Source organism: Terrapene carolina, unplaced genomic scaffold (genome assembly GCF_002925995.2).
Source record: "Terrapene carolina triunguis isolate 2854851 unplaced genomic scaffold, T_m_triunguis-2.0 Scaffold141, whole genome shotgun sequence".
NCBI lineage: Eukaryota > Metazoa > Chordata > Testudines > Emydidae > Terrapene > Terrapene triunguis.
The window spans coordinates 10,408,577-10,422,310 of NW_020664492.1; the positions used below are offsets into that span (position 1 = coordinate 10,408,577).

The 13,734-nt window shown below is 37.6% G+C and overlaps 1 protein-coding gene across 2 annotated transcripts in view; it reads right to left on the reverse strand.

The window, feature by feature from the left end:
- Nucleotides 1–4,552: 4,552 nt before the first annotated feature.
- Nucleotides 4,553–13,734, reverse strand: part of LOC112121106 (serine/threonine-protein kinase DCLK1) — a 345,189-nt gene continuing 336,007 nt past the window's right edge. The window contains exon 16 of one of the 2 annotated variants that reach the window (XM_029911998.1): nucleotides 4,553–5,040. In XM_029911998.1, coding sequence (XP_029767858.1) covers nucleotides 4,876–5,040 — 165 coding nt within the window. In that variant the 3' untranslated portion in view covers nucleotides 4,553–4,875. The remainder of the gene's footprint in view (nucleotides 5,041–13,734) is intronic. The other variant, XM_029911999.1, reaches the window with a different exon arrangement.

Below are 13,734 nucleotides of genomic sequence, written 5' to 3' on the forward strand. Positions count from 1 at the left end.
ATAAAATTTCTGGAATAGCCCCTCTCTCAACAACGGAGTTTTCTTACTGGTTTTCGAAGCACCCAAAAGTTTTGATCTGTCAACGTTGTAGTCCAAGCCTGTAAAACTTGTGTGAAAACCATGCCATGTTTGAATTACCCACACAAAAATGGCCCGAAGCAAGCTCCCCTTTTTTTGTACATACTTCTAGGACATAAATGTCAAAAGGGCCAAGCCGATTTCCCTCATATTTTAGGAGAAGAATCACTCTGGGATGAGGAATCATGTGCCACATATCCGCCCGAAGCATATTTTTACGATCAAACTAAAAACCATTGACATTAGGAGTTTAGAATGAAAATACTAACACAGCCTTAGTCATGACAGTGCTAGAGGGCACTGCAATAACATTAGGAAACCTCTCCCTGCCCACAATTTAAACTAAATACAGGGGATGCCATTTGCTAATGTGTACCATGGGGCAGCAAATAACAGTGATTTAATGCACTTGACCTGTGGCATTGCGACCCCCTGAACCAATTTTTCTTTAAAAAGAAAGAAAGAAATAAAATATGCCTCAGAGGGTAAAGGATTGCAATCTAGCTCATATATATATATATTTCAATTTCAACAGTACCTGACGAGCCTCAGTGCTACAACACTATTATATGTAAGCACTCCACTTAATACAGAACCACCAAGCTTTTTGAGTAATTTATTCACAGGTTTGGCTTTGCTTATTGTAGTATGCACCACATTTAAATTAGATGAGGGCTACTGTAAAGCAATAACATTTTCAATGACTGGAGTCTCACTTTCCCCTGTAACAGTCTGAAGCAAATTAATGTATTGGTTGATCATCAACAAGTAAACAGTTTCTGCTACAATGTCAAGAAAAAAAGTGTGTTCATTCATATGAACAGTTCTCATCTACAAAGATTTACACAATGCATGTAATGAGTTCGCTTTTCCCTAACGAGTACACTACCAAACTGAAAAGCTGGTTCTTAGGACTCTCTTGAAATTACAATATTGTTTCTTTACCAAAAAGAAAGACAGTCTCAGTCACCTATGCCACCATTGTAAGCTCTATATTAAGTACTTAAAAAAAATCTTAAATCACTTGTGGAATTAATAAAATTTATAACTACAGACTTACACTGCATTAATGATACATATTATTCCTGTGATAAATTAAACTAAAAATAAGATTAATTTGGTTATAGAAATTCCTTGAACAACAACACTTAAATTATTTTAAACTTTAAATTTTCCAAGAATTTTCTGAAAAATTAGCAAACACTGGCTAAAAAAGCAAAGCAGTTTGGATACACCAATGTAATCAGCATGCCTTGTGCTTTTCTGTTAACCCTCTGAGTACAACTATAATATCCTGGATCTTTTTGTAGATAAATGCTAATAAGATTATATCTAATGGGGTTGCTGATTTCCCTTTTCACATGATCAATCACATTCTAAATTTATTCAGCACAATACTCAAAATGCACAAAGATGGGAAGGGCACCATCACATATGAGTATTGCATTTACCATAAAGTTAGTTTACTGCAGGTAAACTCACAAGAAGAGACAGTCAGTTAGCAACATGCATAAAAAATAATGAAGTGGTGCATTTACAGTCTGTAAATACAATGCATATTTTCTTTTTTGTTTTAGTTTAATGTTTAGCACCAATATAATGTGTAAAGTGAAGCTATTGGATGGTTTACAGTAAAATGACTACTATGCCATATGCTCTCATATTAGATTTTTAAGTGTATTCATATTAGAAACTGTCTGTTAGCCCCAATCTGTTCAGTTTCCTTGACTAAAGTTTAGATATTCTAAGGGTCCCACCTTCTGGTCTCAGTTACACCCAGGAACTTAGTGAGGTTACAAAGGTGTAAATAGAGGCAAAATTTGGCCTTGTATTTCTTTGGCAAACAAGCATCAACCATTAACTATTTGAAACCTTAATTTTATAATCCTGATACCCCCTCTATTAAAACTGTTAAAATATTCCGATAGTTTTTCTTGAAACCATGAAAAGGCCCCATTCAACAATTTGGTGCACATTCTTGAAGGGGCCTAAAGAATATAACTGTAAAATGTTATAGGAGTTATGTCAGTAAAACATGAGCCAAAGATCAGAAATTTGCAAGGGATGAGTGGAAATTTCAGGGGCTGGGGTTATTTTTATAAATGTTTTAAGTGGTACAATATGGTGTACAATGGAGCCAAACATCTTATTTTAATGATAGCCCTGGAGTCTAAAATAAAAGCAAAGGTGATAGGAAGATCTCAAATGACACTACACATTCATGAGATGAAGCATTTGTTTCATACCAGTTTTTTCCCCAACTCCTCTATTTAATTAAGAAGAACGAACTTTGTCCTTGTTCCTTTGAAACTGCCAACGTTTTGCTGATAGTCAAAAAAGCACGTGTTATTAATGGACACTCTGATTGCCATATAAATATCTTTATATTTGCATCGAGTCGCACCTGTTCTAAAGGGAAGGCTGTATTATAATGTGAGGGGCTATATAAGCTGCTGTAAGTCGGTATTGACTTCAATGGAGCTACACTGAGTTACACAAGCTGAGGACCTAGCTCTGAATATTGATTCACTGTGGCCCAAATCCTACCCACTCTTTCACCAGAGTAGAGGACACTTATGTAATGCAATTGCTCTGGTACTGCTGCCCAATGGGGTGACACCAAGATGATTCCATACCTACCATGAAATCTCTTTGTGCAGTGACTCTTTAGGGGTGGTTGTGCAGGGTCAGATGATCTGCCACGATATAGCTCTTCCGCCCTCTCCCCTGACCTTGACAAGGGAGGCAAAATAGCCAGGAAGCACACTCCAAACTCTGAAGTTTAGTTGTGCTGTGGCTACGTATCCCATTACCCCTATGGAGTTCCCCAGAAACCTGCTGAGTTTTTCTGCTTGGGGCACAATTAATTTTATACTTTAACCAGTGTTCCTCTGTTAATTATGCTTCAGTTGCCAATAAAGGCCTCAATCCTGTAATCTGATTGAGATCCTTACACTTGTGTGCTGCATCCCACTAAAGTCAATGGGGCTATGCAGAGCCATTGGGGACCTCCCCCACAATCAAATGGATAGATCGAAACCAAAGAACTCTAATCAATGTTTTCCATCACTTGAATGAAAACTTGTGAAATGAGGTTCCCTTGGTTCAAAATGTGTTAAATGTTTGAAATATAAAAACCTTACACTGGACATAAGGAGAGATGGGCACATTCTAAAGAGAGTAGAGAAGAGAAAGGAATTGACCTAAACTATTTACACACATGCCTTTCAGTGAATCTTTTGAGATTTCAGAAAAAGATGGCACCTGGCTACTCCAGTGACTGGTACTTTAGGAACGCAAATCAATAGTAGGATGGATCCTACAAGACCCTCACCTTCAGAATTCTCATGGTTTTCCATGGGAGTTCTGTGAGCACAGCCCCAAAATGTAAAACCAACATGTGAAACATCAAAGTTAATATTTTCTGCTCAGGTCTTATATTTATTTATAATTTTGAACATCAAAATTTGGAAATGTGTAATTTTTCATTCAACTAGTGCCACTTTTGTGAGAATATGGGACTGTTTTCACTCAAATGATCCTATTTGAAGCAAAAGTTTATGAAGTATAACTTCTCTGTGAATTGGCTTTTCTTTGTACAAGGATGAAATGAAATGCTATCACACTGACTTGAGGTTTAACACCCCGCATGTGTGTTTTTCACACACACCCCCTCTGTATATAATAGCACAGATCCGCTAGATGAATAGTTTTTAGTTTTTCCACTCTAAGACAAAATTCTCATTGATGTCAATGAGGACAGCAGGATTTCACCCAAAGGCTTTTCTTAAATGTTAACATGCCAGGTATTTCCCCCAATTTATAAACAATGTAACTATTGTAAGGGTAATTCTCTTTCCTTTAATGCTGGATTTTTCATCTCTCTCTCTTAAAAGTCTCTCTCCTGGTAGTAATCACAGTGTATCTATGAAAAAACATGATTGTGTTGAGAGGAGTATTCCCTCTTCAAAATCCCAATGCTCCAGAGAAACTAATTGCTCTCCCCCATCTGTACATCCTTGTGTGTGGGGCAAGGGAAAGTTTTAGAATTAGATCTTTACATACCAAAGCATGATAGAATGTGCCCTTCACCCACTTCTCATGACTCTGCCACTACTACACGACAGCTGCTACCAGCCAATAATGTGGAAGCAACAATTTTGATGGTATTGTCACGTCACCTTAGGTAGATTGTTATGAGGCAATCCTACCACCAATTTTCCACTTATCCTGTATGGCACCTACCAATAATGGTCAGCCCTCTGTGGTAGAATATCATAGAAGTTTAGAATACGCTGCTCTAAAACAAGATTTTTAAAAACCCCCATTTGCAATCTCTCAAATAGAATAGCATTTGGATATTGTTTTGGCCAGAACACTGGGAAAAGAACTAAGGAGATGGGGGGAAAGATATGTGCATATAAGTCAATAAAGCCCTAGTGTGGGCCATCAAGGTTAAAGATTATTATGCACTCAGAGGGTTAACATGTGCTAAAATTACAAACTGCAGGTCCTAGCATGACTGATGAAAACATTCATTGCTCTTATCTTAAAAAAATGCAAAATAGTCTTAACCCTTTGAGGATCATATTAGCAGCAAGTCACAATCTAGACAGAGCACAAGTATCATTTCAGTCAGTTAGGAAATTATTATTACAAAGATACTGTAAACACCCTTTTCTGTTCCATCATTCGAGCATTAGTGCTAGATAGATCAGATGTAACCGTTTCACACAGGTTTGGAGGATTTTCAGAATCTCAAAGGGTTAAGCCAAGACTTTGAGCAAAAGTGTTTTATTAAAAGGGTGAGTTAGGTGAGCGAACAGTCTCGGATGAACTTGGTGAATAGTCTTCCGATTCAGAGTTGAGTTCAGGTGGAGCTTGCTGAGTCTTATAACGTCCCCTCACATCCTGGTTGCGTCTTCGTCGGAAAACCTGCCTCTCCTTATCAAGAGCGGTGGTCTGGCAGGGGCATAAAATGAGAATAAATGAAATTAGGCTGTGTGTGAAATGCAAAGCTAATGAAAAACATGCATTTGTATGTGGGCCTGCAAATACCAGGGATAATAAATGTTCAGGCCAAATTAAACCTGTTCTGTTTCACTCGGTTTTGAAAGGTTTAGCCCACAACATAGCTAAACTTTTAAAAAAGTGCATTTCCCAAAACTTAAGCAGCAGCATGACATCAAGCATATATAGTACCATAGATATGGATGCCATATGTTCAACTTCTGGATGCTATTAATTTCACAGAGTAATAAATTCAGATTTCAAGCCAAATACCAGCTGACCCCCTTCCCCCTTCCTTCTCAAAGTATAAACCTTTTCCTACAGGCAAGGTATAGATATAGGATTGTCTGTTCGATTTGACCTAATGAAGGTTGATACTCATTCACCAATGTTCAAATCAGTGAGATTGTCTAACAAGGATGTATTGTGATGAAGTTGTCAGCTAAGAAAGAAAGGTAACAAAGAAGCTAACTCAGCTCTTTAAAAGCTCCTCATGCTAAACCATTTGAGGCTTTGCTGTTGGAAAGAACACTGATGAGCTCTTGTTGAAGACTGCATTCAATCTGATCACCTTGCCTAAAAGATAGTCTAGACTAAACCCCAACTAGTAAAGTCCACACTAATTTTATATAAAATGACTATTTTTTCCAAAGGTGTCTCAATATACTTGGCCAAATCCTCCCTCCCCCAATATATTTCCTGCTGCTGCTCAAGATTTATGCTGCAATGAGACTGATGTCACTCACAGACAAGTTTCTCATTTTGCTTGATCTTGCAGTGAAGTCAATGGGAGTTTTGCCATTGACTCCAATGGAGCCAGGATTTCACCCATAATCTTGAACATAGGATATTATTCTGTAGCCACTGAAATTACTGTGATGTTACAAATTCAACATTATGGTCTTGATTCAGGAAAGCACGTCAACACATTGAACTGCTTTCCTAAAGGGGGATGCTTTCCTGAATCAGGGTCCATGACTCCACTGCCAGGGCAAAACGGAAAAGAAGGACTGTTAATGAGAAAGCCCTTAAAATGTACATACATATCTGATCTCTAGCGGAGAGGCAAAGATAATATGGAATATATGTAGAAATGGAATGGATTTAAATCTTAAGTCTCATATATTAGAAAGTTTTTCCCTAGCCTATGTGTCACCCTTTAAATGAATGCAGCCAAGAGGTTATTCTGCTTCAGAGGGTTTATTGTTTTCTCTTGGGAGATACATGACCGTTTTTCCTCTTGAAAATGTACCAGTTATACTGTGAGCCTCATCAGAGAACAGAGATACATTTATAGCTAGACTATTTTTGAGAACAAAATGAAAACTAAATCCATCACAGTGGTGCAGAATAGCATTATAGCAATCCATGCTCAAATAATGCAATCAAAGTTCAAAAATGATGTAATAAAGACAGAAAGATGGACAGAGTACAGAGCTACTATAGCAAATGGATTTAGTTAGGCTGAATTGCTGAACTATTATTTTTATATCAAGAACCTATACAGCACTATTACAAAGAAGTAAAAATAATTAACTTTGATAAATTCATCCTTGTACTTTAAATAATAATTGTTATAAAATACAACACTTATTGTCTGCTGGAGATTTCTTTGTTTACTACTAATCTTTTGTTTAAGAAATTTAATTAGTATTTTTCAGTATCTTGGACATTTCTTAGCCTTAAACCAACTGGATTTATTATGTTTTCATGTGAAATAGATGAATATCTGGATCATTTACACACAGTGAATATACTGCATACAGTATATAATTCTGCATGAAAATTGAAAAGAATGGGATATATTATCATTCTATGACATACAGATTTCCATTTACAAGACATTTTTGTGCTTTCAGGATATAGGAGTTTATTTAAAGGTTATACCACAACATGTCACCCTGCAATTAATCCTGAAGTAATAGATACTCTTGAATAAAACACACTAGTTTATTTTGAAGTCTAATCCAGTGTTATTGTCTTTTTAAAAAAGGACAAAATTATAAAACCACCTAAAATGTTCTGCCGTCAGATAACTAAGCATCATGACATTTATTGCGTTTAAAGTCATCTTGGTGTATAATGGAAAATCCAACAGCCTACTCTGTTGTCATTGTTAAGGGACCTTTGGGGGCCATTTTATTTAAAATACACAAATACATTAACTGGTGCTTTTAGTTTCATAGGATAAAACATTCAGAGGTGTAAAAAAGCTATTATGTCACATAGCCCAACCCCCTACTAATGTAGGATTATTCCCTAGACCACATTTTTAGCATTTGTGTCCAGTATAACATTTCACTGTTGGAAAGCTTTTCCTGATATTCAGTCCAAAATCACCCTTGAATTTCATCTCATTGCTTCTAATTTATCAGGGCTTGTCTGTAGCTTTATGGCATTATGTGTTTTCACTCCCTGTTGGAGAGACACCAAGAATCTTTTTACCCACCCAAAAGACTCATTAGAGAAATGTATAAGGTGAGAAAGAGACAAGTAGGGGGAATCCTTATCAATATACAGTTGAAGTGAAAATACAACATAATATGTTTCATTCTCCAGCCTTTCACGTGTTGTAATTATAGCCTGGACTGTCTCTGCTTCTTTCAATGGATTCAATCTTGAGAGCTACTGAGTATTCCCAACTCCCACTTAAGTTGCAGGATTGGGCCAATGCTGCCCTGCGTGTGGATTACATACTTTGAATTTATGGTTTCTACAACTGCACAAATAATCTCATTAAAATGCATTCTGGGCACATTTTAATTTTCATTCAACGTATAGATTCATATTCATAGATTCAAAGCCCAGAAGGGACCATTGTGATCATCTACTCTGACCTGAGCAACACAAGCCATAGAATTCCCCCAAAATAATTCTAGAGCATCTCTCTTAGAAAAACATCCAATCTTCATTTAAAAATGGTCAGTAACAGAGAAGCCACTATAACCCTTGGCAAGTTTTTCTAATGTTTAATTACTCTGACTGTTAAAAATTATGTTTTATTTATGAGGCCACAATTATATCTCTCCTCTGAAGAAGTTTAGCATGCAACAGATAATTCTGTGGAATGTGGGGAAATGGTTGTGTACATTGTAGAAATAAAAGAATGCATGTTTTTACTTACTGTACCTTGTCTCACCTAGGGGCATATTCTAAAAAATGGTTAATTTGTGATCCAAATCGGCAACCTCTTTGGAGCGAAGACCTCTTAAATGCACTGCCTGGATGCTCAGCAAATATAGTATTGCTTTAATAGATTTATTATTTCATCTGCTATTCAGCTGGAAGGTTCACTGGTGCAGGAACTGGTCCGTTATGGATTTTCAGGGCATTTCTACTTTAAGCTATTCTTTCAATAAATAATAAGAGGATCCGAAGTACACTCATGCCTCACAGGGCAGCAAATCCCAGATTTTCATTACCATATTTTAGCATTTTTTTCTCAGCTTGAGGTGAGAGAGTGAGAACTTTGAGGACCAGACTATATTGGTGGTAACCAAATGTAACTATAGTTATTTAGTTAAGATATGTAGCCATCCTCATACAATCCATCTGAGGAAATGTAAAGCTACTTATCCAATAGTAGGTAAGTGGATTGCCTTCAATAGAGTTTGGTGCTGATCGGTCTGCAGCATCCTTTGCTAAGCACTAATGTATTTTGTATCAACATTAGTACTCCTGATACCCAGTACCATATGGCCAACAAGCTATTCTTGTGAATAAAAATTATGTATTTTGAAGCAACAGAGACATATTTTATAGTCATTGTTCCTGTCATACTAATATGGGGCATTTACCATTTCTCCAAGACTTATCATGTGTGATTTCTTTTCCTGATTTCTAACTGGTAATGTTGCAGCACTCCCGAATCACACGCAAGTTTTTCTCCATGGCTAATATTGAACGTGGTGCGTCTGGATAGGTGCTTACTACTACATCTGCTTTTAAATATGTGCTGGATTTGCAATGGGAAGAATCCATTTTAGCTGTCAGTAATTACTGGATTTAAGTAACTATTTTATTAATGCGAACAGTGACTGTTTTTCTTTTCTCTTCTCTTAATTTATTGTTAGCCACCAAAAAAAAAAATTCTTCATTTCATTAATAAAAGAACATTATTGTGCATTTTGCCTCTTAGTCCATCCATTATTCATACTAGCTAGGAGACTGAACTGGAGATGCAGCTGTTCACGCATTAGTCTAAGAAACCCTTTCCTTCTCTCACTGTCCATCTGCAGGGAAATATTTGCAATTTGCTTGCCATTTTGGAGATACTTTGTTAGCATATGGAATTAAATTGACATTATTGAAATATTGACATTTTCCTCCTTTTTTATTATTTTAAAAACATATATTTAGATGTTCCCAGCTGGGTAATTTATTCTATTTTTATAAGGTTCTGTTTGATGACCTCAATATGTTGTGATGTGTTACAGTAGATTTTATTAATGGTAAAATGACCACTAATGCAGCAATAGTAGCAGCTCTACAGTGTTAGGACAAGAGGTCTTGCATAGAAGCACAGGCTTCTCAGATATATACACAACCTCCCCTACCCCCCCCCCAAAAAAAAACCAGTTTCATTTACATTTCATACTGTACTGGTACATAAGAAAAGGACAAGTATAGTACATCCATGACCACTGGATTCACAATTCTGTATTTCAGTTTATGTTTATTATTTAACATCTCTGTTCTTAGGGATATGACTTCTCAGCTGGTTTAAATTACATGTGTATGAAACTTAGTTCAAAGCTGTTTGCATGGGTGCACTTTTATTTATAATTTGTAATTCAGTTGTGGTTTTCTTAGTCACAGAGCAGCAGAGAGATTTTAAATGACTTGAGATATTTGGCAGGGTCAAATTTACAGAAGGGCTTCATTCTTTGAAAAAAGTAAATTTTACAGATAAAGTATGATTGCCCACCAGCTTGCCCCTTGTGCAGTCACTTACATCCAGGGCCAGTGCAACCCATTAGGCGACCTAGGTGATCGCCTAGGGCGCTAGCATTTGGGGGGCAGCATTTCGGGTCCTTCGGCAGCGGCCGGATCTTCGGCCGCCCCGGTCGTCATCAGCATTTAGGTGGAGGGAGCTGGGGCAGGGGGACGTGGGGAGGGCCGCCTGCAGCAAGTAAGGGGGGGCACACAGGGGAACCGCTCCCCGTCCCAGCTCACCTCTGCTCCGCCTCCTCCCCTGAGCACGCCGCCTCACTCTGCTTCTCTCCCTCCCAGGCTTGCGGTGCCAAACAGCTGATTGGCGCCGCAAGCCTGGGAGGCAGGAGAAGTGGAGCAGCAATGGCGTGCTCGGGGAGGAGGCGGAGCAGAGGTGAGCTGGGGCGGGGAGCTGCCGCACGGCTCCTCGGGCCGGGGGGAACTACCGCGGGGGGGGGGGGGCGGGCCGGGGGGGGGGGGGGCCTCAGGGCTGGGGGGATGGGGAGCTGCCGCGGGGCGGGCGCCTTAGTGCGGGGAGCTGCCACAGGGCTCGGGAGTGGGGGGGAGGGCGCAAGGTGGAAGTTTCATCTAGGGCATGAAACATCCTTGCACCCTCCCTGCTTACATCTGTACAAAGGGCGTATAACATATAAATTCAGTATTTTGACTTTGTAGCAGTTTGGACAGGTGTAGATGACTAGATGCAGGTGTAGGTACTAGATGCAATGGAGAATCAGGTCCAGTATGAACAGAGTGGGATTTTGGAATTTGAAATGAGTTATTCAGCTTGAAAAAAAATGCAGCTACTGTGAGCATCATATTTTTAAAAGTCAATGATTACATGAATTCAGTGTTGTTAGGATGCTACAATTTCATTACAAAATCAATGGATAAGCCCAATGCAGTTGCCTCTGTCATTACATGATAAATATTTTAATGACTTTCCCACACATTTTCCTGATATCATATTAGCTCCACTGGAGTTTATAGAATGTCAGTGGACATATAACCATTAAAAACGAAGTAACTCTAGGTACACCTGTTCTAGGGTATTCTTAATATTCTGATTTCAACTCTCAAAAGCCAGAAGATTCAAACAACACTATCAACAATAGGTTAAAAAATGTATAGATTCAGACATAAAACTGCAAGAGTAGAGAAATTCAATTGACCTTCTCTTGCTAAATTATGCAAAGTACTGAAGTCAAAATGGACTTCCATCAAGGGGCTCAAGTAATATATTGCAACATTGCAACACTAGAGCCAATGGCACCATTCCCTCTTAATATTCTGACTTAAATCCATGAAGATCAGCAAACTCACCAAACACTCTCAGGTTGTTAAGATCCTCAATTAAATAAACCCTAAACAGAGATTTTTATAACAGGGCAAGAAACCTGTCAGGTTTGTTTGTTTGTTTGTTTTTGTCAATGAACATCCAATAGTTGATAACTTGCAATAAATGTACATTTTATTTTTGGCTTTTTAGAAAAGGAGCTCATTGAAGAGCACCGAGTGCTGCTATAAAACAACATCTCTGCATACAGAGCACTGTAGGTGTTCACAGATCTGCTCTGCCAGAGTGCTCATCTATAATTGCAGAGAAAAGAGTGTGTCATTGGGAGTACATATCCTACAATAATATATGCAGCTTTTAAAACTTATATCACATTTGGGGCTTAAACAATTTACATGATCTAACTTTATTTTTATTTACGCTTCTTTTACTGAACTAGTTTATCGTATTTTTTCTGTTATTTTTATACACAAAACACTGTGTAATATTTTTTCCAGTCATTATGCACAATACGCTGCAATTGTTACTTCAAGAAAAGATTTTTAAGTGTACTACTTCATCTCAATGTGAAAATATTTTCAGGAAACAAAGCCACTACATTTAAAATACTGCAGGTGCTCTTTATGGCAACAGAGGAAGAATAGCACGCTCTGAGGGGGTAAAGTTAGCATTCAAAAGCAGAATTAGGAATCTTGAGCACATTAGGGAGGGACACATTTAGACTACAGTAAGGAAATGGTTTTCTGGTTTATTGAAAGTACAAACATTGTCATTGTTGGAGGAGAATATGAGAAACTAGAGGATCAAATAAGAAAAGGATCAGTGGTTAAGAGAAGAAATCAAGAGTTCAATTATGAAAGCACGTATGAGCATTACATCTCTCTTTCGATCCGTCTTTATATATTGGCCATATTTGTGATCACAGATGAGTTTTCAAGGCCTGTGGCAAATGAACTGTTGTATAAGAGTGAAGGGATGAACCCTGTATGTATTATCTTTAAGAATTTGCAAAGTTCTATGAATAGTATAAACAATCACTAAGTGAAAATAGTTTTACTATTTATATTAAAATGTTGGTCACTACAGTGGTTATTTGAATGCTCCTGTTTCTATGGAGATGAAAGACGAAGCATTTGCAATCAATGCAGATAACGTGTATATAATAGTGTTGGTTCTGGGACTATCAGGTATTATAACATTTCCTAATTAAGCATATATGTCTATGAGTTTTAGCACCACTTTACCAATTTGGTTTTACACACTGGGTGCACTGTTTAGAACATCACTAATTATAAACATTGTTACTGCCCCCAGCTGGAAAAGAAGCAGTTTATGTATGAATAAGAGAGATTATCACCCGTCTGCTCCAGCCCATTATTCAAGGATATGTCACTTTGTATGCTGATGGAAGCCATTACTAGCGTTTTAGTCAAATGGCCTTTTTTATATTGTTTATTTATTTACCTATTTGCTGGATTGGAGTCTTCCCCAAAGCCCCCAGATGTACGGTTTGTTTTAAAACCTGGGCTACATAGTTAAACTGAGTCAAGGCCAGTCAGATTAGAAACATTTCACTATTTTATCACAAATTCCTCGCTCTAGAGGTTTGTGCTCTCTGATGCTGGGTGGAGACTTTTTCCATTTAAATAGAGACCTACATGACAAATAGAAACACAATGATTCTGTCTTTGTATAAAAGAAAAAAACAGTATAAGTAAAAGAGCTGTGCAGGCACATCATAGATAGTGATGCTAGTCAGAACAAAACGTTTTAGCCCTTTGACAAATTCTATTTGATTCAAAATATAATCTTTCCTCAATGAGCAAAATGAAAAAGTTATGATAAGACTTCTCTAGCCTACACTTTGCTAAACCTCCCACTTATAATCCACAGAACATACCAGTGATTCCCTCCATTTCTCAATAAAGAGAAAGTGCAGATGCCATAGTGCGGGTCTCACTAGGATATTATTTTTACAAAATACACAACATTTTATTTACTAGGATACTCTGAAGCATTCTGTCAATTGAGAAAATAGATGACTAAAGTACACTCCGTGATTTGTACAAGATTCAATAAGTCCCAATCATAAAATATTAATTAGTGTACTGCACAAACCAGTACAAATTTGAGCACCTGTATGGAAACTATTTCTCAGTTAGTCACCATAACCAGCATCTATATGGGGTACCTGGACTCACTTTTTGCTTCTCAACTGAACAGTACATCAGGGAAGAAGAGCTGCTTTTCTCCTCCATGTCCATTTCAAAATCTATTGAATTTTCATAGGCATATTTTTGGTGTGTTTGGGGGACTGGTAACTTTTGTGGAAACTGTGCTGTAGTCTGATTCATGCAATCAGTGAAATGATATGAGGGACAGATTTCTACATTACTGTAAACATTACCATTTTGCTA